At 43.9% G+C, this 26,147-nt stretch overlaps 1 protein-coding gene across 2 annotated transcripts in view; it reads right to left on the bottom strand.

Annotated features, from left to right (window-relative positions):
- Positions 1-26,147, bottom strand: part of FAM120B (family with sequence similarity 120 member B) — a 1,542,581-nt gene that overhangs the window by 952,059 nt on the left and 564,375 nt on the right. For both annotated transcript variants that reach the window (XM_069606906.1, XM_069606905.1), the window contains exon 5: positions 12,643-12,815. In XM_069606906.1, the coding sequence (XP_069463007.1) occupies positions 12,643-12,815 (173 nt within the window). The remainder of the gene's footprint in view (positions 1-12,642; positions 12,816-26,147) is intronic.

Genomic DNA, 26,147 nt, shown 5'->3' with positions numbered 1-26,147 from the left:
TCACTTCTCATTTGATTATCGACATTGGTGTCTGTGGCCACAGTGTCGTGTGTGTGTACAGTTTTTGGTCACATTTACATCCTGAATTCTGCTTATTTTCACATTAGCATTCTTACTAGACCCATTAATGGGGGCATTTGTTTGTATATACCCCCTCTTTTATAGGCCCTCCCCATATAAAAGTACATGCCAAATATATACCTAAACCAAACATAAATGTTGTAAATAGTCCTGCAATGTAATGCAGTGCACATTAATATGAATAGGAAAACACTGACATAGTACTATACACATTACTTTTCCTAACATAAATGGTACTGTTGGAGCTCACTGGATCCATTGCGATGACCACCTAAGAAGGAATCTTTAATTATAAGAGGCAGACGAGAGGAGGAGGGATATTGAGCAAAGCAGAGAGAAAGATATAGCAAGAGAGAGAGGCAGAAAGAGAGAAGGAGAAGAAAGGGAGAGAGAAAATATGGGGAACTGCAAGAGTGCAATTCCTGTGCAAATGTAATACATAGCAGCGTCATGATGGAGTATTAGATGGTGCATTTTTAAACTTTTAAAAAGGACCTTCGAGCTTTGATTGAGGGCAGAGTTTTGTTTTTATGGGCAAAGGGCAGTTCAATCCGTTGCTGCAAGTAACGTAGCTCTTTCACCTTGAAAGAGAGGGGAGCGCCATAGACGACCCGAAACAGACTGTTATACCTTGGCTGGTTCCATTGCCAAATACAAATTCCTGACAAACATTAGATCACCAGGGAAGAGCTGTAGAGGTGGTGACGTTGCAGGCGTGTCTGCTCCAGCGCCAGTTGCTTTGTCTGTCCGAGGAGGAACAATCTGTTGGGAGACACATTTTATTGCCTTTGTTAGGGAGGACAAGTAGCTACTAAATTCCTCCCCCAAAATGGATGCTGCTCTATGAGCATCTGACACTCGCCTGACAGGGGAGAGCGGCGCGTGCATGTGACAACTTTGTGGGGCAAAATGGTGGCCTTGACAGGGCTGTGTGAATAATGCGAGTGGTAAACAGTGTACCCAGTTCTTTTTCAAAGTGGTGCACAGCTTCGACAGCTTGCTTTTTAGCAGGCTATTGATCATCTCCACGACCCCATTGGCCTGGGGGTGGTAAATGGTGCCCATCCGATGCCTGATGCCTAATAATGTTGAAATATCCTTGAAAAGGTAATTAAAGAAATATGTGCCATTATCTGACCTCAATATGTCACCTACACCCCATCGAGAGAAAACCTCCCCTACAAACATTTGGCAGTGCATTTAGCGTCTGGATGTGCAAAAGGTCCTGTGTCCACCCATCGTGAGAAAGGACAAACAACCACAATGAGGTAGCGAGATCCATTACACCTTTCACCCTTGTCCGCATAATCAATGTGGAGTTTGTGGTATGGCCCAGTAGGATGGGGCAGGTTCCCTCTGATAGTCCTCAGAGTGAGGCCTGTGTTGTAACTTTGGCATGTGGTGCAATGTATGGGCATATCCGCCAACGTTTCTTGTAGGTTGGGGACGAACCAGTCTTCCTGAATGTCTGCTGCAATGTGATGTATGGAAACATGTGATGGATGATGTTACTGGTCGAACGCTACTAGTAATAACTCATGGAGCATCACCAGTTTTCCTGATATCTCCTGTCTCCATAAAAGATCTGTTGGAGACTTTTTACATCCCCTTTTCACCCAAAGCTCCTTTTCCTCTTGTGGTGCCCGTCCCTGTAATTCAATCAACTATGCAATTGGTAAAGCTTCGTATGAAGTAGGCAACTGTCCTGTGTTACATCTCAATATGGGATACTCAGCCAATATGGGATACTCCAAGCGACACCTCATCTGTGTTATGAGTGTGGGCTGTGCATTTTACGACCGCCAGTACAGATGGTTGAATGAGCTTGTCTAATAATGCAGCATGTTACACAGGCGATCTGTCCACCCTCCTGGATCCCCTTCTCTTCCACTGTGCAAGACCAGCATGTACTTGGGTGGTGACGTATGCTCAGTCAGAGTAGATAGTCATGTGACAACCCTGTAGCGCTTCAATAATGATCTTGGCCGCTTGAGCTGAGAAATGCATCAGTAAGATCTTCTGCACTATAGTTTCATATTCCCCAATCACTAGGCGGACCTCTGCCGCTCCAGTGTGTGGCAAGTCTGTGTCCTGGTCAATTGTTGCTGACCCTTCAACGAAGAGGCCCCCCTCCTCAAGTCATCTTTCAGGTGATTTAGGGATATCATATTCCTCACCTTCACAAGTTACACAGTCATGGCTGGCCAAGTCTTCGTCAGAACACATTTCAGTCAGGAAAGTGGCAGGGTTAACAGTTTTGCATTGTACAATGTGAATGTTTGAACTGGACAGAATGATCTCGTATGCAGATGCTTGCTGTGTAGTCAGTGTGGATTTAGAGCGCTCTAAGATGGCGAACACTGCATGCTCAAGGTATAATGTCACGGAGCACCCCATAACGATAGTCAAGCTTCAATGGTGAATGCCGTTGCAGCAAGTGCTTGCTCACAGGCAAATTGCCCCTACATCACTGAATCTAGGACACCACAGTAATAGGCCAATGGCTTGTGGCCCATGGAGCTTTTCTGCGTCAAAACCGCAGTCATCAGTTGTCCATTAGAATGAGAGAATAGGTGGAACACTTGCGTGTAGTCTGGGGTTGCTAACACTGGTGCAGTTGAAATTACCTCCTTGAGATCATTGAAATTAGTACACATCTCTTTTGTCCATGTTATTTTGCTGTTGCCCTTTGGAGCTTCCCTGCAACAGTGGTCTTGTGTATGCTGCACAATCAGGTATCTATGCTGTACAATAATTGCAAAGTCTCAGGAATTTTTGCATTTTCTTTCCTTCTTTCCTGTATTTGGCTGTGAGGTGGCACGAACAAAGAGGGCACGATCAGGAATTATTCTGTTGCCATTAACAGAAACTAACTGACCCAAGTAGAGCACCTCTCGGAGGCAATACTGTAATTTTGCCTCGTCAACCTTGTATCCCTTGCAGGCCAGAAGTTGCAGGAGGGTTACGGAGTCCTGTCTGCACTGGTGCTCGCTGACACTGCACACCATTAAGTCATCAACATATTGAATAATGGTGCTAGGAACATGAATATTGCCTAAATCAGAATGTAGTATTCTGTTGAAAATGCTGGTGGATTCGCAGTACCCTTGAGGTAATCTTGTGTGTTCAAAGTGCATCCCCCATGTGCAAACGCAGTGAGGTACTGTGAATCTGGGTGCAGGGGAGCAGAGAAGAAGTGGTTTCTGAGATCCACCACAGTTAAGTGGGTCGCCTCTTTTGGGATTTTGCAAAGTATTGTCGCAGGATTTGAGACTCCTGGAAATTCTGCCTGTACAACGTCATTAAGAGGACATAAATCCTGAATCATTCTCCAACTCCCCCCTTTTGCCTTCTTTATTGGGTAGATCGCTGTGTTGCATGGGGAAGTAGATGGTACAATTATTCAGTGATTTAGTAGGGCAGCAATAGTGTACCTTATCCGTTCCTCCGCCTCCCTCAACAAGGGGCACTGTCTTACCCGATGCAACACGGCACCTGGCTTCAGAGTTATATGAACTCGGGTCACTCCCTGCAAGATACCAACATCCTGGGCATTTGTTGTCCAGAGCCTCTCAGAGCTCCAAATCTGTTTCAGAAAAAGGGGTGAGGGTACTAGAGCCATCAGGGGACATTGCACTTTTCGATACTGCACCATTATATCACAGGGAACAGAAATTGCTAGGACAATCTCATCATCATCTGGTCTGTCTTCACTCAAATCTGTATTTGTCACTTCTCTGAGAGGCATTGTAGGATCAATACACAACACTGTGTGCCACTCGCATCCATCTGGGTCAGTTCCAAATCCAACAGTACATTTCAATGATACCACCAGACCCTGCAAATCTAGGGACTATATTGTTCATGCCACCAGTTCAGGGGACACCATAGGTTTGAAAATGAAATCGGACGGCACGTGCCAACAGTCCTTGGCAATTTGGGGTACTGCTTCGAGAAGTACTGTCATGCCTTACACAAACAAGCCAGGGTCCACAGGGATACTGCAAAACACTGCCTCTCCTCGCCTTGCATGTATTATTACCATTGCTCTTATAACACACATGTCCGGAGTGGGGCACACTATTCCATGATCTGTGAATGAAACAGTCATGTTCAGTTTACTCAATAAGTCCCGCCCCCAATAGATTTATTGGGGAGCTCTCCAAATACAACAAAGGTGCATGCACCACTTTTCCTCCTATTTTGATGTCAATTTATTTTGTATGAGAAGCCCTGCGTGCCAAGAGTTTCACCTGATAGTGGGAAGTTTCCCTCACTGATGCATGATTTAGTAGCACCTGTGTCAACCATGAAGATGAATTGCTTGTTACCTATCCCAGTGCCCACCAAGGGTTCCTCGTCAGGGTGGACGGTCATGGACAGGACTGGGCATGTAAGAGTTATCTGTCCTAGGCAGGCTATGTATTGGAGCCGGGGAACAAAAAAGGTTTGTTCCCATCACACTCACACCTCGATAGGGCATGATGGTGCCATTAGGCACTGTGTCATTCGCTGGTATGTTACTTCAGTACACTGTACTCGGTTGGGGCATTAGTGATGGTGTCATCTGGGGTTCCGCCCTTGCATACCTGGGGGCCATGGCGTAGGCCTGTTGTATTTCATAGGGTATGGAAGTTAGCCTCAGTGTTGGTACATGTGGTTGGGTTTGGGGAGGTTGGTGGTAGTTGTTACTGTATGGGTTGTATCCAGTCACCTGCCTGCTCCTGCATTCTCTTGCAAAATGTCCCCACTTTCCACAGCTCCAGCATTGGGAACTTCGGTTGGCTGTGCGCTCTTGGCAACTTCACCAGTGGATCGTGCCGAGGACGGACTCTTGGCGGTTGCACCCGACGATTCCCTAACCCTTGGGTTTGAAGAAGAAGGGAGCTGGTGGCCTTGACAGCCTCAAGCCTGCCCACGGAACGGCCGGAAGAGCCTCTGGGCCACGCGGCTTAGGAGCCCGTAGCCTCAGAGGCCTTGGGCCTGTCAGAACCTGAATCCAAGAAACGCTTCTCCTTGGGAACCGCGGGAAGGAGTCCCCATGCTGAGGAGCCATGCTGAATAGAGGTACTACCATGTCTTGACGAGAGGTCCTGGAGACAAAGTTTGTAAGGTGCGCCGGAGGAGAAGTGTGGAAGATTTCTCTCCAACACGACAACCGATTCTTCAATGCCCTTTGACCGGGAGCACTGTATGCTACATACGCGTCCCATCGGTGATCGGGCCCCAGGCACTCAAGACAGAGTGCATGCATGTCCAGGGCCGGGAAAGAGCGGTCGCATGAGGCATATCTCATGAATCCTCCTGCAGCCGACATGCGCTGGTGGTGGTGAGGCACCAAAGGGAGGTTAAATAAGATTGAAAACAAAAACAGGGAGCACGCGGAAAGTTAAACAAGTCTCTATGCTGGCTACCAGGTCTGACACCGTCCGTTTAGACAAAGGGACTGGAGTGAGGCGCCATTCCCCAAGACTTCAATGTCTCACCCAGTTTCCTTGGTACTTGCTCCTGTGCAGAAAATTATCTTCACTTGCTTCCCTTTATTGCTTTTGGGACATAGGGTGTGCTTTTAGGGCTCCTCTGGTTTCTCCTTTGCCACCTCATGACTCTGACACCATGTGTCACGCATCCCTTTTAGGATGGTAGCCTTGTGCCACTTTATTCACTCCTTAAGGTTCACTGTTTAGGCTTTCTTCATTGTGCAACAATAATTTAATGTTTATTCATTTGCAGTTCAAAGTTGAATGAAGTCTTATGTTGCTTAATTATATTCAGCTTCAAGATTTAAGGTTGTTCATTGTGCAACATGAGTTCAGTATTCAGCGTTTTACTGGTTTGCTTCAATGTTAACTTGGCCTTTTAGTTCGGTATTCAATATACATTCCCTTCTGAGTTCATTTGTTGTGAAACATACATTTAGCATTCAGCGTTTTACTGGTCTATTTTAATGTCAAGGTTACCTTTTAATTCGGTATTCAATGTGTGTTGCTTTTCAGTACTTTCATTTCTTTGTTCAAGGCTTTTTAAAATATTCCTTTAAGGTTCACGGCCACTTCAACCAATTTTATTAGTTCAAAAAGAGAGGATACATTGCACCAGTTTCGGAACTCATTGACAATAGCGGTTCACTTCATGAGACTCACGGTTACAGTGACACCGGGTTTCTCACTCTGAAAAACTCACCGGCTCACTTTGAAGTCGTCTTCTATACAGCCCATCAACTTGGCGCCTTCCTTCCAGGCTTCTTTCTCTGCCCCTCATACGCTCTTGCAGCACCACGGGATAAGAAGCAGTCCTTTAAATGGAAGTCAGGACAACCGCTCATCTGGTCTACTTCCTTTGCCTCGCCGCTGCATTACGGAGCTCCTGCTCCCACTTCACGCTTGTCCGGACCCAGAGCAGCTTTGATCTTCAGTATGCTTCTATGGCTGAAGCACACTCACCACGGATCCCATCAGCGTCTCTCTCTCGTCTCCTTCCTGCACACACCCCTCTTATACACCTGAATTGTGTAAAGGGGTTGCAGGTGTGAGTCCTTTTCATTAATTGCCTGACTATAGTTAGGGTTGTTAGCAAGACATGCCACATCCCTGCAATGGTACTCCTCTGAGGCTCTCTTCCTTGTCACAGTACCAATGTGGTGCATGTTGGTGTGCATAACTCCTAGTCGTCTCTTCCTCATCCCAGTACTGTCAAAGGTCATGAGCGGAAAAATGAGGGGGCTGGCCTATAATAGCCCATAGAGGTCGGGGGAGGGTTAGGTCTCGCCCAAGTCTCGCCCAAGGGTTCCCCAGTCCCAATACTCAAGGGCCCTCTACCCAGTTGATCCTCGCTTGCTTCTCCGCCCCCAGGGTCAGGATCCAAGTGTGATGGGCTTTCCATGGCCACATGCACAGAGAATCCAAGGGGAGTAGGAGTGAGAATACCCTTCCACAATGCGGGTTGGACGGAGGTGCTTCACAGGGAAACTGGGGCAGGAAGTCCACATTACCATGCTCTCTGCCTTTCCGGTGTTCCACTGTGAAGCAATAGAGTTGAAGGTCCGAGAACCACTGCTTTACCCGAGGGTTGAACTCTTTCCTTTGACTAATGCAAACTAGAGGAGAGTAGTCTGTCACCAAAAGAAATCTGCGACCTAAGAGATAATACTTTAGTTGGATTATGGCCCATTTGATCACCAGTGCCTCTAACTCAATGACTGAATAATTTGTTTTGCACAGAAAGATCTTTCTGCTGATATATATGATTGGATGTTCAAACCCATCATACTTTTGTCACAGAACAGCTCCTACTCCAGTCAAGGAAGCATCAGTCTGAAGAATGAATTATTTGGAAAAATTGTCCATGCCTAAAACGGGACTCTGGCATAAGGCCTCCCACAGACCAAGTCCAAAGATTAGGGTGCAAAAAGCCAGGTTTTCACAGCCCGTCTGAAGCTGAGATGATCCCCAGTAAGACGAAGAGGCGAGGGCAGAGAGTTCCACAACCATGCAGCCGTAACAGATAACAAGCGCCCCCCCCCCGCACACGATCCCGTCTAACACGTTAAACCAAAATACAAGCTGTAGTGACTGACCTCAAGGAGCGAGCCGGCACATACCGGCAACATTTCTCCTGCAGGAACTCAGGGCCAGTACCATAAAAGGCACAGTGCTCACTGCACAGGGCCTTGAACATAATCCGGCTGCCCACGGACAGCCAATGCAGCGATCTTAGAACACCAAGAGGCCCCGTGGCAAGCCGTCCCGCAGAGTTCTGAAGGATCTGCAGGTGCCGCAGCAGATAAGCCGGCTGGCTCAGGTACAAAGAATAACAATTGTCCAGTGAACCAAAATCAAGAGACAAAACCACCAGTGGGCGAAATCCCACAGGAAGAAAGACAAGAACTTTGCAAAGAGTGTGGAGCTTAAAGTAAACCCCTTGACAAACAGAGCTTATTTGAGGGAGCAGGGAAAGGGAAGCTGAGAACTTAACCCCAAGAATTTTGACTACACCAACTGGATGGGGCACAGGCCCAGATTGGGCAACCATAAATCGGCCGACCAGAGAGGTCTCAGGTGGGGCCCCAACGACCAAGACCTTGGTCTTGTCGCCATTGAGCCAGGGCTAGTTGGAGCCCATCCAGACCGAGTTTGCCAAGAGGTAGCGTCGGCAGCGCTCCGCTGTCGATGGCTGCACCAAATCAAGGCGTATCAGAAACTGGGTGTCGTCAGAATAGGAATAACACCGAAACCCAAACAAGCGTATCAACGACATTAAAGGCAAAATATAAATATTGTAGAGAAGGGGGGAAAGAGCACAAGTCAGAGGATAAGGGCAGAAATAAATGGGGAAGGGAAGGGAGGCTGGGAACGATCAGCAAGAAAAGAAGAAAAAACATTTCAGAACCCGGCCAGAGAGCCTCACTGTAGCTAGTCGCTGGACCAAGATGGAGTGGTTGACGGTGTCAAAGGCCGAAGAGAGATCCAGGAGGATCTGAGCCAAATTGTCAAGAACACAGATTAGGACGGATTCAGTGCCCCGCCCCGGTCTGAAACACGATTGGAAAGGATCTAAACAATGAGAGCCCTCAAGAAAAGAGCAGAGAATAGGGGTAACCAAAGATTCAACCCGCTTCATAGGAAAAGATAGGAGTGAAATAAGATGGAAATTAGAAAGCAGAAGAGGGTCCAGAATAGGTTTATTTAGAAGCAGAATCCCCAACGCGTGTTTAAAAGAAGTAGGTATATGACAGTGCAAAAGAGAAAACTTCACTGCTGATGACAATGAGGCAGAAATAGAGGGAATAATCTCTTTCAAAGTTCCAAGAGGAATAGGATCAGCCGGGGGGATGGACTTCAAACTGCGAGTGGCCAGAATAACATCTGCCTCATAGAAGGTGGGAAATACCTCCCAAAGAACTGGGGCCGGTACTTCCACAGAGACCACCATCTCCTGCATATCCGAAGCCAGAGAGTCGACAATCTTCTGGCAGATAGCTCCAATTTTGTCAGTAGTTGGACAATGAAGTGCATGTATTACAATGTCATTTATATAGCCTCTGCAAAATTCGGAGTACAGTTGTAAGATTTTATTCATAAGTCTCTGAATTGTAGCAGGAGCACTGTGTAGCCCAAAAGTCAAAACCTTGAATTGAACCAACCCCAGCGGAGTGGCAAAGGCAGTTTATTTTTCTTATCAGTCCCATACAAAGGAACTTGCCAACATCCCTTTGTAAGATCAAGTGTTGACAAGTATACAGCATTACCTAGCCAATCTATCAGATCATCAATATGGGGCATCAGGAAAGCGTCAAAAGCATAGATGGCATTCAATTTGCAAAAGTCAAGACAGAATCTCCACCTTCCATTGGGTTTGGCCACTAACACGGTGGTGGAGGACCAAGGGCTATTAGAAGGTTCAATGATTCTTTCCTAGACTCAGGTAACCAACAGGGTTTTAGATGTGCATCTTTACCTGCAGGAGTGCGAATGTGATGATAAATATCCTTCATTCTCCCCAGTTCTTCCTGAAACACATCAGTGTACTGTTTTATAAGCTCATGTAGATCATGTTTCTGATTATTATTGAGATCATAGGAAATTAGGGCCTTACTTTTCTGTGTCTTCGGGCAAGAGACAAGATAATATTCCGGCTGGAGATTCCGTGGGATTTTCTTTCCACTCTTAACAAATTGACATGATAGATTTGTATTTTCATGCAGCGATCAGGTTGTGAGATTTTATAATTACATAGACCCATTTGTTCCATTACTTTATATGGGCCATGCCACTTAGACACAAGTTTATTTTCTGAAGTAGGTAACAGGATGAGTTTGTTTTGACCTATCAAGAAAGACCTGTGGGAAACCTTTTATCGTAAGAGGTTTTTTGTTGTTCTTGTGCTTTAACCATGTGAGCCTGTAGTAAGGATCTTACAACCTTCATGTGTTCTGTTAACCTACCCGTAGTTTGAGAGAGAGGAATTGGAGCTGCCTCTCTCTTCCCAAGTTTCCCTCAACATATCCAGGACATCCTGTGGTTCTTGTCCATAAAGGAGTTCAAACAGAGAAAATCCTGTTGAGGACTGAGGGGGTTTTCCGAACTGCAAACAAGGCGATGGGTATCATCTGAGCCTAATTTTTCCCATCTTGTTCAACTAGATTTTCGAAGTATGGTCTTAAGAGTTTGGTTGACTCTTGATACAATGATATTCTAAGAGTGGCAATGTGCAGTAGTTCTTTAACTTCACCCATAAGCTTGCTCATGAAAGTTAAGCCTTGATCCGATATGATCTCCTTTGGAAACCCCACCCGGAAAAAGAAAGGATTAGGTGTGGTGTGGCCGCCGCCTTTGTTGCTGCTTCCACAGCTGTATGTTTATGTTTATAAATTTGTATTGTGCAACCCGGTACACGAGGGCTTAAGGGTGCAGACAGAAAGACAAACGCAACACAAAACACAATCTAAGAAATCTGTGGGACCAGTGCACTAGCACGGATGGGTTCTAGAAGAGTGGGCAACGTAAACTAATGAAATAGTAATGTCTTCAAATTTTTCTTGAAAGCTTCTGTAGAATCAATCATTCTAATATCTGGGGGCAGGGCGTTTCATGCTGCTGGGGCTGTGGCATTTATTGCTCCATTTCGGGTTTTGGCCAGTTTACAGCGAGGAATGATCAAAACATTTGTATTACTAGATCTAAGAGATCTAATATGTTATTTCTTTTTAATTGCTTACATAAGGTATAAAGGCATTTGACCTTTAAGGCATTTATGGGTGAAGAGGATCAGCCTGAAGTGTACTCGTGCCTGCACTGGTAGCCAATGAAGGCTTTTTCTGGCATCTTAGATTTGATCCTACGCTCGAGTTCTTTCACCGCTCACACCGCTCCATTCTGAATCACCTGGAGCCAGTGGGGGTCACTTTGGGCAATACCCACAAAAAGGCAGCAGCCGTAGTGCAGGTAAGAGCCAATAATGGCTCTAGCAAGAATCTCTGCATTCTTCTCACAGATAAATGGGCGAAGGTACCTGAGCAGTTTGATGAAATATGACGACGATGAAACTAAACTATTAACCTGGGCCTTCATGGACAAATTCTTGTCCAAGTAGACGCCCAGCGTCTTGACTTTCGTCATGACTTCGATAGTGCAATTATCTAGATACAAATCTTTGTATGATGAATCAAGTTGAACCAATCTTGGATCAGTCCCAATTACCATGGGCTCCGTTTTTGAACTGTTCAAAGCAATGCCATTCAAAACCATCCAAGGTTTGAATGGCTTGATAAACCCTGTTGATGTTAAGTTCATCTTTCTTGTGTGAGCCTTTAATGGGTATGACACATTGTGTGTCATCCGCATAGTTTAGAAAGACGATCCCCCTTTGTTCCAACATATGAAAGAACAGAATCATAAAGATGTTATAAAAACAAGGGGATATGCACGCTCCTTGTGAGACTCCAAATAGCAAAGGAATGGGTTTAGCTTCTGCCGTCTCACTTGTTATTCTTGTCTGTCTGCCTGACAGGAAATAATTCACCCATTCAGTGGCTTGGACTGAAAAATGGGCGTACTGCTTTAACCTGGTGGACAAGATGGCATGATCCACCAGGTCAAATGCAGCTGAAAGATCCAGTATCATCAGAAGGGCTATTTGGCCATCATCCATTGTTTGGAGCAATTCCAATTTTAAAGACACCAAGACAGTCTCAGTCCCATGAGCCTGCCAAAAAACCTGACTTAAATTTGTGAAGAATCTGTACATTAAGATGTTGTGAAATTTGGTTGTATGACACTATGTCCAGAATCTTCAACAAAAATGAAGTGTTAGTTATCGGTCTGTAGTTGGCTGGAGACATGGGACATAGGGACATAGATTAGGCGTTTTCAGTAGCAGAGTGATCCATGCCGATTTGATGTTATTAGGTACACGGTTTTGTTCAAAAGAGACATGAACACATTTTGTAAAGTGTTGCCGGGTTTGGGACTTCCTCTTTTAAGAGGATCCCTTCGATGGTAGGCTCACCACAGAGGCCGATGGTGATCGCCTTTTACCCAACTCGGACCCACATCAGCACCGAACCCAGCTGCGCTAGCGGCGCAGAGCTTGGCCGTCTCTTGGACACCCGCAAGGGGGTTCCATTCCATTTTAAAGTTCCTCGGGTCCTTCCATTCTTCTACACATTTTCCTCTTCCAATGTGGGTCTTTTAGATTACCCCACCTTGACCTCTTAGTACAGTTTGCGGCTCTCTAATGATAGCCTACAGCCCTCTGCTATCACGTTATCAATGAGGAACTATACACTTTTTTCTTCGTTCTTCCTACCAGTTTTTTTTTCGTACACCAGTCACTGTCCACTCCTGCCACCATCAGCACATTTCCTCTTTTCTATGGATTGATATGTATTCAATTATACATGAGATGGTTCGGATAAAACCACTAGCAAAGTTGAGAAAGAATACATATACTGTGCCTTAAAATATACATTGTATGATTGTTATTGTAGAAGTACATATGACATAAAGCAAAGTTGAAAACCAGAAGCAAAAGACCCTGCTAGAAGGGGATCCGTCTTTTTACCTGTTGGAAGAGGTAGATCAGCAAGCAGCAGACCGAAGCTATGGGTGCCTCTAGAGCACGGAGCTCCTCCATTGAGTCTTCTGCATGAAAGCATGCTAGGCATGTCTGCAAACGCAGCGTTTCCACCTCTGGCCCATCAGTCAGCCATAAAGCTCTCACCCCTGGCATCCCACCTGCAATGAAAGACATATTCGGAGTGTTACTGCCACTATCTAAATGCTTTTGTTGTAGTAGCAAGAGATGCTGTAATGCATTCAACAAGATGCCCAGAATCATGTTTAGTTATCTTATTTTTTTTGGTCAGGAAAGGAACTCACAAAGTAGTTACAAAAAGACAAAGCAAAAGTATTTCAAGTGCATTAATCAGACATATATTTTCTCAATGTGCAATATTCTTCAAATATGAATGGTGAGGTAGTTGATACGCTCTTCACTTGGTACATCCATCCCATCATATTATTTAGTCTTTAGTCAAGTAGGCTCTGAACTCTCCCCAAATATCCCGGGCCGGGACATAAGTGGGGACAGTGAAATGTAAAATACTTCATGTTCATCTACCCAGGTTAGTTCCTTCAGCCATTCTTGAGTAGATGGAGGGTAACGAGCTTTCCATTTCCGATGTATACATCTTTTTGCTACCATGTTGCATATATTAAGGAATTTGATTCTGGTTTTGTTTTCCAAAGGGGAATGCCACTTCCCAAATAATACAGACATCGGAGTGGAATCCAAATTCCTACCAGTTATTTCTGACATTACCTGTATATACGTGCCAAGTAGTGTGACAGATTTGGGAATACCCAAAAGATATGTAGATATTCTGCTTCCCTTATCCCACATCTCGGGCAGGGACCAGTATGATCAGGAAATATTCTTTTAAGTCTGTATGGCGTATAGTGTAGCATGTGTAGCATCTTATACTGTATTAATCTCAGTCGGCTGTTCATGGAAACTAATGTGGTAAACTTACACATCTCTCCCCATTGTACATAATTTATTTCTTGATTTAATTCCCGCACCCATTTCTCACGGGAGGAATCAGCCTGCATCGATATCCCAAACAGAACTTCCCTATGTAAGGTAGCAAGTACATGCCTGCAGCCACAAGAGTTTGATATGTATGCCAGCAGCTTATTTTCAGGTGGTTCAATGGGGTATGAATCTCATCTAGCACGGATTGCTTCACGTAATTTATAATGCTGTAACAGCCCTGCTTGTGTGCTGCAATGTTTTGTATTAAATTCTTCAACCGTCAGAAATGTCCCCTCAGGGAACAAGTCATCCATACATGCATATCCTCAGGGTTCCAATCATCTGTGGAGAGTGATATCTCGTGCAGGGGAGAGGTGTGGACAGTCCCAGAGTGGTAGCCAGCAGAAGAATGGATTCTTCCCATTTGTTTTGAGAAAAATGCACTTCCAGGCACTTAGTGTGATGGAGACAGAGTCGTAAGGGCAGTCATCTTTAAAGCCTTTCACCTCTGGTTTTTCTAATCTAACATGAGGTGGTGTTTCGTGATTATACCAGTAGGTGGCAAATTGTGCTTCAGCCGCTAACCAGTACATCTCTAAGTTGTGTCAGTTGAACCAGCCCTTTGTGTACGGCAGCACCATTGGTTCCCATTTTTTCTGCACTGCTGGCGCCCGGCCAGATGGGCACATTTACAAATGTGTATAGTGCTTTAGGTACTGTTATTATGTTAATGAGCGAGAGTCTGCCTGCTGCTGAAAGGGGGAGTCTCAACCATGCAGATATTTTCGTGTTTGCATATTTCATCAAGGAAGTATAGTTCTCTGCTAATAAGCCCACTTTAGATCTGGAAACTCTTACTCCTAGATATCCCAATTTCTGATGTCCATTTTAACGGGGTTTGTGTCAGAGGTCGAGGTGTAGCAACTGTGAAGGGGTTTAAACAAACAGGGTAAGCTAGAAGAAGCTAACAGACACCGGCAAGCCGTTGTCCTTTTAACTGTTAACAGGATACAGTATAGTAGCACAAAAACAACGGTTTTGTAGGGGATAGATAATTCAACAGCATTCGTAAGTACAAAAACTAAGTATATGAATGCTCAGACATGAGACGGAAGAGAGGGCCACCCGGCTAAGTGTAACTCACCCTGCGGAAGAACACCCTGTCCTTATCGGAGGTGCCTGTCCCTAGGTGGCGCGTGTTTTAATGCCTATCTAAAAGTGATAGAAGAGAGGACTGATCCTAACCTTCTATACTAGTGGCATACGACTGGTTGAGAGCAAAGATCACACAAAATAGTACTGATAACAAATATTGTAGGCAATTTCACATAGGTATTTGCAGCAGTGTACAGAACTGTGGATTAGATTCTGCAGCTGCCTGATCTCAGTGCTAACAACCTGGAAGCAGGTCAACTGATTGTATTTCATACTATGTTTCAACTTTAATCTCGCCCGTACGTCGCACTAGTAGAAATGCAATGAGTTCAATGGAACAGCCTAATTCCATTTGAGCTCATTGCATTTCTACTAGTGCGACCTACGGGCGGGATTAAAGTTGAAACATAGTATGAAATACAATCAGTTGACCTGCTTCCAGGTTGTTACCACTTATATCAGGCAGCTGCAGAATCTAATCCACAGTTCTGTACACTGCTGCAAATACCTATGTGGAATTGCCTACAATATTTGTTATCAGTACTATTTTGTGTCATGCGCCACCTAGGGACAGGCATCCCCGATAAGGGCAGGGTGTTCTTCCCCAGGGTGAGTTACGCTTAGCCGGGTGGCCCTCTCTTCCATCTCATGTCTGGGCATTCATATACAGTTGTTTTACTTGCGAATGCTGTTGAATTATCTACCCCCTACAAAACCGTTGTTTGTATGCATCTGTGAAGGGAACATTTCTGACTTTCCATAATTTATTGTGAATCCGGAATATGTCCCGATTTGGGCTATATCTTGCATTATGGGGTCTAGGTTTCGCTGCGGGTCTCTGATGTATAGCAGAACATCAGCTGCATAAAATAAAATTATCTCTGGGATTCCAGCTATTCGTATCCCTTTATTCACGTGCCTGGCCCGGATGAGATCTGCCATGGGTTCTATTACCATGGCAAAAAGTAAAGGAGATAATGGACACCCCTGGCGCGTCCCTCTACCCAGTTCGGATGGAGCGGATTGTGTTGTGTTAGTTCGGACAGAGGCCATGGGTTTAGTATACATTATTTTAACATAGTGTATAAAAGTCTCACCCAGTACGCATTTTCGAAGGCCCATGTACAAATATGGAGACGGTACCATATTGAATGCTTTCTGGGCAACTAAGGCTACAGCTACTGCATAAGTCTTGGGGGATATACAAGCTATTACATTAAACAACCGTATAAGGTTAAGTGACGTCGCTCTTCGAGGTATAAAGCCGGCTTGATCCTGATGTATTAACGCAGGAATGAGTGGCAGTAACCTATTGGCCAGTAACTTTACATACATTTTGATGTCAACATTCATCAACGATAGTGGTCTATAGGAGCTGCACTAATCGCATGGTTTATTCGGTTTAAGCAGGACCGTTACGACCGCTTCTCGAAGAGATTGCGTGAGCTGTCCCACTTCAACTGCCTCTTACCTCAGCTTCAGTAGATAAGGTGCCAGCTGGGCACCGTATTCCACTTAAAACTCTGCCGTGAGGCTATCCGGGCCAGGGGCTTTATGTCTCGGCAAATCGTTTATCACCTGGAATATTTCCTCTGAGGTAAATAGGACATCTATTTGAGTTCTAGCTTCCATAGATATTTCAGACCAAGGGATAGAGTCAAGTAACGCATCAAGCTCCGATTCATTTTCTGCAATTTGTGCCTGATATAGTTCTTTATAGAATTCTGTGAATTCTTCATTAATTTCCTTTTCCGAATATCGTAGTTTATGGTTTTTATCTGTTATTGCCACTATGTCCACACACCCTGTATCCAGCTTAACAGCTGTCGATAACACTCTTTCCGGTCTCTGCCCTCATTGTGGGTTTAGCAAAATATCAGATTTCCCTATCTGCTAGCTGTCTATATGCCTCCAGTTGTGACTTAATCATTGCTAGTTTATTGCGGTCCGGGTTGCTTGAGTATTCAGTCTCCAGTTTCTGGAGTTCGCTCTCACTTTTAGCTAGATCCCTACGTATATCTTTCAATACCCCAAATTCCCACGACATGGCCACCCCTCTAACGTATGCCATAAAAGCTTGCCAAAGAGTAGCTTACGTCATAGTCCCATTATCATTTAAAGAGAAATATGTACGTACGAGACAGTAGGTCTTGTAAAGCCAGTGACTTAAAACTCCAAGGATATCGGGTGCAAGCTACATAGTCCCAAGTCAGGGACAGCTTGATTGGGGAATGGTCAGAGTAAGTACGGGGTAGGATGGTGGATTCCATTGTTTGTCCCACCAGGTGGTCCGATATAAAGAAAACATCAATTCTGGACGGCATATCATGTACGGTAGAGTAATATGCATAGCTCCTTAAGGGCAGGTGTTGCAGACGCCATATGTCTTGCAGCTCCAATGTATTCAACAGCTCTATTATACAATCAGCAGCTTTCATTAGAGGCCTGGGCGCTCATCCTGTGCACTCCAAATCTAAATTAAGGATTGTGTTCAGATCTCTTTCCAAATATCAATAGGATCTGTGGGTAGCCCATAATAATGTCAGCCAGTACCCAGTAATAATTTGGGTCGTCTAGATTGGGGACGTATGATTTTACTAATAATGTTTCTTTGGTGCATATTTTGCAGTGCACTATAAAACATATATAGCCTTCAGATCAGTGTGGACATGTAGCAAATTAAACGCAACTTCTCTATGGACTAATGTCAATACTCCTTTGGACTGCAAAGAGTAATTAGTAAAAAATCTATTTGGGCCCCAATTCTCGGCAAACGTGATATTCGCCCCTCCCTTCGCATGAGTTTCCTGCAGGAATACAATCTGGGAATCTTGACGATTGATGTAGGATATCACCCTCCTTATTTTAGTGAAGTTGCCGAGGCCCTGTACATTCCAGCTCAAAACATTAAGCGACCCCAGTGTATTGCAAACAGTAGAGGATGTACCAACAGTATGAGTGAAACCATGTATTTATTTATTGATTAATAATGTGTTACAGTTTATATTAAACTTTACACATAAAAGGAAAAAAAAACTAAAGCTAAAACAAAACTAAGCTAAGACAAAAACTAAAAACTAGCCTAAAAAACGATCTCATAATACATATATTGCTTATTGATCGAGAAAAAAAAAAAACAGTTAAGCACAGCTCCGGCATGTTATACTTATTATTCTAAACATTAATCGTTAATAAAATTGCTCCTACGAAAATATAAAGATCACCAAACCTCTAATAGAGTCAGTATCATAGTATCAGACAGGTTCATATATATATGTTCAGAGTTCTTTCAATTACCAACCAGACTCTAAAGGTAGCAATCTGCAGCTGCCGACTTTGCGTATTTATAAGGCAAAGCCAAAATGCAGATTCCCCAATGGATGCCGTATCGTAAACAGAGTTGCTATAACATACTTTGTAAGTATCCATCAAATTTACACATTTAGTTAGTACATGATTAGCGGTTTCTTTGCATCTGTTATCCTTACATAGTCGGCAATACCTCTCTGTTGAAGATAAACCATTATATTTACTTTTATTAGACACCAGCGGTAAATTATCAACCCTCAATAGATGTAAAAATCGCCTGAGTCTGCTTGATGGACAGAGGGTTAGATACGGCTGCATTTGCTTAAAGGAATAGAGCATGTAGTGGATGAATTTGTATTTTGGAAGCTTATCCAGATGAGCGTAGTTTTCCAACCAGTCCCAGAGGGCAATGTATTATTTTGAGCATACATACACTTGTAATACTGTATTTCGTGACAATCTGACCATTTTCCTTCAAACTTTTCAACCTCCCAACTTTTCCCTCCTCCCCCCATCCTCATTGTCCCCCTTCCCCCAAATTAGGACTATGTATCCCATAACCACCCCCTCCCTAAAATGCCTCTAACTGCACTCAATCCCAACTTGTGCATTAGTGCTACAGCGAAAACAGTTGCAACCTTGCCTGAGGGTTGCTGCCTCTGCACTCTCCCAGAGGCGGCACATCTTCCACCAGTGAACTAAGGATTAGCAAGCCTATGTTATACAGGGTTTATTGAGCGCGTCTCTACATCTTGATGCTAGTACGGATAATCAGTATCATCATTATCTTTGTTGATGGATATCCTATGAATGAGTGGTGCCAGCTACTTTATGTCCATTGTCTTTATCAGAAAGTCGCAGAGGATTCCCCTGCTGACTGGGGTCCGATAGGTATATTAGCTTCAATGAAGGAGGCTGCCTCTTCTGGGAATTGTGAAAAATAAATTCTTCCCATGGTACTGTGTATGAACTTTAGATTCAATAAGCATAGCATACGATGTGGATCTTTCTCGTAGCATACGTTTCACTCCTATGAAAGTTTTTTGTTATTGTTGTACCACAGCCGAAAAGTCTGGGTATATATGAACAGATGCATTGCCATACTTCAATGGGCCCTTCTCTCTAGCCAGCCAGATTACAGTATCCCTATTGCAGTAGTTTAGGAGCTTCGTTATGACTGCTCTTAGGGGAGTGCCAGGTTTTGGCCGTTCTGTGGGCTCACTCCACTACAAACAAAGAAGAAAACCTTTGGGCCCCCAGTAGCTCTTTCAATAGATCTTCTACAGCCATTTCCATGGGTCCATGTCTGAAGTTTTTGGGGAGTACCAGTATATGAATATTACTTCTTCTAGATTCCAGGTCATCACATTTGGTAAGAGCTTTTTTTCAAGACTATGGTCACAGCCACCATCTGTGTTTTAAGGGTATGTACGTCATCCTCAACCGTGCTGATGCATGTTTCGGCTGGTGCGTTCCATCTTGCCATTGAGAGTGGTGACATCAGATTAGAAAAGGGCAAGCACTCCCAGTATCAGGCCAAATGGCAATATCATTAAGTTATTAGCCTCTTGTAGAACACTCCTTATTGATCTGGGTGACCAGGCAGTCCTGAGCTTTCCCGGCCGTACAATGTCACCAGGAGACCCTGCACAATGGACTTTATAATACTTTGTGTGTTCTAATCAAGCCAGATTGTGTGTCTACCCCGTCAATACAAGTAGAGTAATCACTGTCATGTTACATATATTCAATGGTGTTTAGAGACTGCTGGCGTTTCCGTCCTTCCAGAGCACTATTAATATGACCAAAGACAGCGGGGGAAAGGGCAGTTGCATTATCTATGTCCAATTGTGTTTATACACTGACAGCGCTTCCGTCTTTCCACAGCACTGTGAGCATGTCTGAGGGCAGCAGGGGTCGGGGGAGATAAAGAGCGGTTGCGCACGAGGCGGGCTGCTTCGTACATCGGTACCTTATTTGTGCTTCTCCGTGCTCATTCGCATACGATTCTGAAACCCCTTGTCCTCTGCCCGTACCGCCAGGCTCTGGCCTATTGGTTCCACAGCTGGACGTTTTCACTCTACAGATCTCTTGGGTCCATGGCTGGGCGTTTTCACTCTACAGATACACTTTAGATAGGCTCTATAGCATACAATGGAACCCTCCATGTTTAGTTATCTTAAACCGAGTACAGCCTTGCACTATATTGCTTCAGAAAGTCCACTCTTTTGGCAATGTACCAGTTGCTATGCAACTGATGAAATAAAAACAAGCCAAGTTTTGGCTTTTCCACTGATATTCTTCCTATGGCTGAGATACCTCCAGACTGCCTAAACTGGCATAATGAGTGGAATATCGACAGGGATTATTTGGCGATCGGACTAAAAATCTGGCGGCACGCATCAGTAGCTCAAACACGCAATTGAACTCTTGTGAGAGATGTAATGGACGGCATCTCCTTCAGCAGGCCAGTCAGAATTGGTGAACATCCCAGATAGCTTCAGTGGGCCAAACAGAACCCAAAATGACCACAGGGGGTTTGGTGGCCTGATAAAATACCCAGCTCACTTAGCAGTTCTCTGTCAGGTGTCCTTGGCTGTTTAAGAGGGGAACAGGACTGCACCACACAAGGAGATGGTAGGAGAGGTTGTGATTCGGTCACCAAGCATTTTGTCTATATTTTTTTATTTTCATTGCAGACTAAGCCAGGCCCTACTAAGCATATCTGACTGCAACTGGGGTGGTGGCGCTGTTGGTTGTCTGAGTACCACACACTGATGGTTTGCACTTTCAGCATGTATGGGCTCTGTTTGACAGACACTGTACACTGGTGAGGGAGGGGTAGCTTTGACTTTCCCTCCCATTTTTGCACAAACAGGGCCATCTTCCTCCTTGGTATTAGAGGTTTCCAGAAGCATGTGATGTGGTCTGGACATGGATGGGTCATAATCTCTATCTAGCTTATTATGATCCTTATTCTCAGACTCACCAGATATAGGAAGTGGAAACCAGGAACTTCCCATATTCTGTTCATCATTGTGTGCCGTTTCTCCTCACTGATAATACTCTTCTATGCTGTGCGTTGTTTATCCAGGCTCATCAGTAGATATAAAGTGTACCTCACCTCTTTTTTCCCCCCAGACAGTTCAGTGCACCACCTCCTCTGACCATAATACCTGAGCATGCATTCCTACCAGTTGCACAGCAGATGTTGCTGGGTGCAACATTGATGCCTACAAATTACCACACACAATTTTGGCCCCTCGTTGCACACAGCAATTCCTGCTTCTCATTTAAAATGCCATCTAGCCACATGCCCCTGCTATGATTAAGTGTTGCAGACATGTTGGAACCCAAGATGGCTATTTCACCTCCAAGAAGAAATGTGAACAATTCTCAGACTTTTTACCTGCAACTAGTATTTACCCTTGTCAAAAACAAGACACACTCAGTTACAGATTCTAAATACACTCTTCTACTCCAAAGAATTCAAAGATGGTTTCCATGCATGAATCGCAAGCAAAACAGGCGGCAGATCACAGAGGAGCGGTCACTGAGACCTGTGAGTAGTTACGACAAAAGAGGTATCCTTGTGGACTAGAAGCAGTGTGGTACAATAAACATCTTACATTGCATCAGTCAGTATGTCAAAATACTCAATATCAGACATTCAATGTCCACACTGCTAATGCAGGATGAGGTTACTGGCTAATCAATACTGGCCTATACAAGATTAATTAAATTTTGTAAATGTGCATTGTAATATAGCATGATGATTAGTCAGAAAAAATATTTTCTATTGATATAAACAGTATGTTGTCTCTCCACAAAAAGATGGTATACTCAGTCACTGAATACACTTTCTTGCTCCAAAGAATTCTAAACACACTACAGGAACCAGACGAGCACTTCGCTCGCTGACTTCTCGTAGCTCACGGTTCGCTGTCCAACACTATGAGCTGCAGTTCTATGGACCGACGTGATTACTTTCCTGATTAAGGAACGGGTAATGGCCAGCTACGCTATCTAACAGACAGCGCTCCATTCATCCCAACCACCATTTAAAGGCGGAGGAAGGTGGAACCATTCTAGAACACATTTCTTCGACTACATTGAGTTGAGAACCACAACCTCACAACTGGCTGCCATAACACCATACCAATACCAAGAGTTCTTGAGTCTGGATCATGACTTGTCAGAAACGGTGGCGGATGATCTGCCCAACCGGGACCGCACAGTTGAACTTGATTCTCCTCTCCACCATACCTGAATGGTGATGCCCCTGGTTATCAGTATTTGAAAGCGTAACAGATGGACGTTTAAGTAACCCTCTCCACATTTTGCGGGTTACGAGGTGCCAACTCATCGCGGAGTCATTTCCCTTTCTCTGTGTTTCCATTGATGTAGATTTCTCTACTTTGCTTGTAAAACTGCTTTTGCTGTATTCAATGCATCGACTAGATTATGGACAGTCCCTGACGAATTTCCTTTAGAACTTTACACAAATAGATCTGGAAAGAAACATGTTGGAAAAATCTGTTGAGAGTATGTGTATGAGCGATTGACAATTAGTATGATTGGAGTGCTGGATGTGTTTGATCTACGTTATTTGCACAGCACAAGACACTTTTGTTACACAAACATTATAGGGCTGAAAATTAAAAACACATAATACATATCTCTGTCTGAGACATTGTTGCACTCAGGTTGTTTTGACTGGTTATTTGACAACAGTCACATTTTATATTGAGGTTTATTGGCAATTTGATTGCATTTTTAAAATTTGCTGTTGTTGAAACCTAATAAAATTGTAAATTATTTGTATTCATCATGCTTATTCATGTATTCATCGTCCCGGGAGGATAGCTCAGCGGCAACATGCTTGTCTTGGAAGCAAGACGACACGGAGCAACACAGGTTCGATCCCCGGGTCCGCGCTTAGAAACCTCTGGGTATTAAGCGCGTTATAAATAACCTATCATATCATATCATTTAGTCTAAAGCATTACGTTTCCCTTTGATAATTGCTTTCCCTGTGGCTTCCACTTTCATGCAATAGAGCATGCTGCTCCCGTAACCCTTTTCTGTTTGTTGTTAAAGGTTGTGAACCTATTTGAGGGTTGGTTAGAGGCGGGCATTGTTTCCCTTGTACCTCCTTGTGTTTTTTTGGCCAAAGAATTCTAAGACTTTTTCTTCACAAACAACTACTATTTTGGCCCACAGTCAATTAAGCCAAATCCGGACTCCAAACAATTCTAGGATGTTTCTCTCCTAACTCTGAAAAAGAAATTTCATAGGTTTATGTCCTGTAAGATGGTCACTGGAATTCTCTCCTCCCCCAGCAGTCATTATTGACAAAAAGATGTTTGCAAAACTGAATGTTGATGGCTGGAAGATTTTGAATTAATCATAATCTCTGGCATTGCTTTTGACAGGCATCCAAACCATAGTATTTCAGACTGTCATGTCTTTACAGAAGAGGAAAGTCAATATGTAAATCTGGCTTGTTCCTATCCCAATGTTTAGCCTAAACTACTATATCACATGCCTTCCACATGAGACCACAAGCACTCGAGGAAGGGTTTGACCCTATTTGGCATCACCAATCAGGTGAAACCTGGGTCTAAATGGCAAGATGTCTTGGGGCCCTTGTCTGGGCATATCCGTCTCAACCGGGGTGACATTTAAGTTTGGTGGCTGGAAGGTTTTGAAATAATAACCTCGGTCATTGCTCTGGGCAACCTGTCAGACCACTGTTTTTCACTCAGCCATGCCATTACAGAAGGTGAAAGACTAAATGCAAATCAAACTTGGGTCTACCCGAAAAGATTAGTCCAGTCTGAATGGCTAAAATCACATTGCTCCTGCACCAGACCTCAAGCAACCCCAGGCATGTTTATGCATGCAATGTTAGCAGTTTGGGCTGCACTGTCCATTTTGGGGTTGGAACAAGAAAGGGTGAAGTGGCAGTAATGCCACTTCCCAGATACAAAAATGTACAAGAATGGCACAGGCTGGGCAGGCGTTGAGGCCTTCTGTATAACTTATGTACCGGTGCTTCTGTGAGACTGTTCATCAGAGTGGTGGGTAAGAGTGTTCTTTGGGATCAGGGTGAACAGGCTAGGAAGTCTTCAACAATTCATGGGTGCCGGTGTTAGTGGACATTTGTTAACAGTAGACCCATAACAAGGCCTTGAGTGGGGGAGGATAAGATACATAATGTCTTTGGTGGGCATAGTTAACTTCAGGTTGCATACAGCATATCAAAAGAGAAAAACATTTAAAGACATTTTAAATGTAAAAATGACTGAAATGTAATCCAAATACACTGTACCAAATACTTGAATCTTTCTATGGAAAAATACATTTTAATTATGGGTTAATGTTAATTGAGAATCTTACAAGAAACAATTTATTCAATTACACAATTCATAAAAATCAATATATTGCAGTAGGTTCATTCGCTTATTTTTCATTAATATTTGTAACTGATGTGTGTAACGATATATGTTAAACACAGTCATCAATATATTACAATGGACACAACCATTATTTTACAGTGGAAATTGTAACCAATGTCATTAACAATATATTATGTTAATACATTAGCCAATATATTATGCTGAACATATTTACCAATAAATTACAATGAGCACAATAGTCAATATTTTACATTGGTAACTTTAATCAACATATGTACTGAAGCATTAGGTTAACACATTAGCCGACATGTGGCGCGTGTTTCACGCTTATGCTCTTTGTCAAAGCTGTATTAATATGACCATTATTTTGAATGAAAAAATAACAAACCAAACAGTTGAACCAATTAAAATTACATAACGTACATAAAGTATGAAAAAAAGGAAACCAAACAAATAAAATTAGATTGAAAGCAAGATATTGCATCTGCCACTGACTATGATTTTTTCATTTTCCAGATTTAATACTTCATGCTCTTGATTTCAATAAAGTTTGTATTATTTTTGTGTGTGTAATATTAAAAAATATTCCAATCAGAGCAAATATGCCTCCAAATGGCTACATTCATTGAGTTACTGTTTTAATCTGTTTATATCATATTTCTCTCCCCAAAACATGTCACAATGGAATGAATAGCTTATATTTATTATATAGTTGTGTTTGATCTAACATAACAATGAACCCCAGCAGTATGAAATTTAGTAGAGGATTGATATTTTGCACTCTGAGTCAATATTTTGTGCTAGTCTGACACGGTAGCCTGGAAAAATACAAAGTGTGTGGGATGAGAAATTAGGGAGGGAGGGAATATGGGAAAATACAATTACATTCTTACATGTCCTTGAAACAAATTAGAATATGAGAATAACTATCATATCATAAAAGATAGTACAAGTGCACGGAACAATAAGGGGGAGGAGGGGGAGGAATAAGAAGATAATACTAGCAGTAACATTACTATGCCTGATGACAATTGTTGCAGTGCAAGAGTGACAGGAAGAGGGGGAGGTGGGGTGGTGAGGGGAATGGGAGAGAAGGAAAGAGGAGAGGAACAAAACAAGTGACTATCTTAAAGGGTCAACGACTGATCAAGGTAGTGCTGGGAGGGAGAGAGAGGAGAAGACAAGGAGGAAAAAGGGGGGGAGACAGACAAGCTATTATCAAAAGTCAAGGGGCAATGATAAGAGTAAGTGCTAAGATAACTGAAAGATGAAGGGGGGAAGGGGAGGGCAAGAAGGCTGACAGAAGGACCCAGGGGCCAGAGGGGGCACACAGATGGACACAGGGGCCAGTGGGGACACACAGGAGGACACAGGGGCCAGTGGGGGCACACAGGAGCCAGTGGGGGCACACAGATGGACATGGGGGCCAGTGGGGGGACATAGGAGGACATGGGGGCCAGTGGGGGCACAGAGGAGGATACAGGGGCTAGTGGGGGCTGACGGAGGAGGATACAGGGGCCAGTGGGGGGCACACAGATGGACACGGGGCGAGTGGGGACACACAGGAGGACACAGGGGCCAGTGGGGGCACACAGGAGGACACATGGCCAGTGGGGGCATAAAGGAGGATACAGGGGCCAGTGGGGG

This window comes from Ambystoma mexicanum, chromosome 4p, assembly GCF_040938575.1.
Source record: "Ambystoma mexicanum isolate Mex_15411 chromosome 4p, UKY_AmexF1_1, whole genome shotgun sequence".
NCBI classification, from domain to species: Eukaryota; Metazoa; Chordata; class Amphibia; order Caudata; family Ambystomatidae; genus Ambystoma; species Ambystoma mexicanum.
Note: the sequence above shows the minus strand (reverse complement) of the source record. Positions and strands in the feature narration are given on the sequence as shown.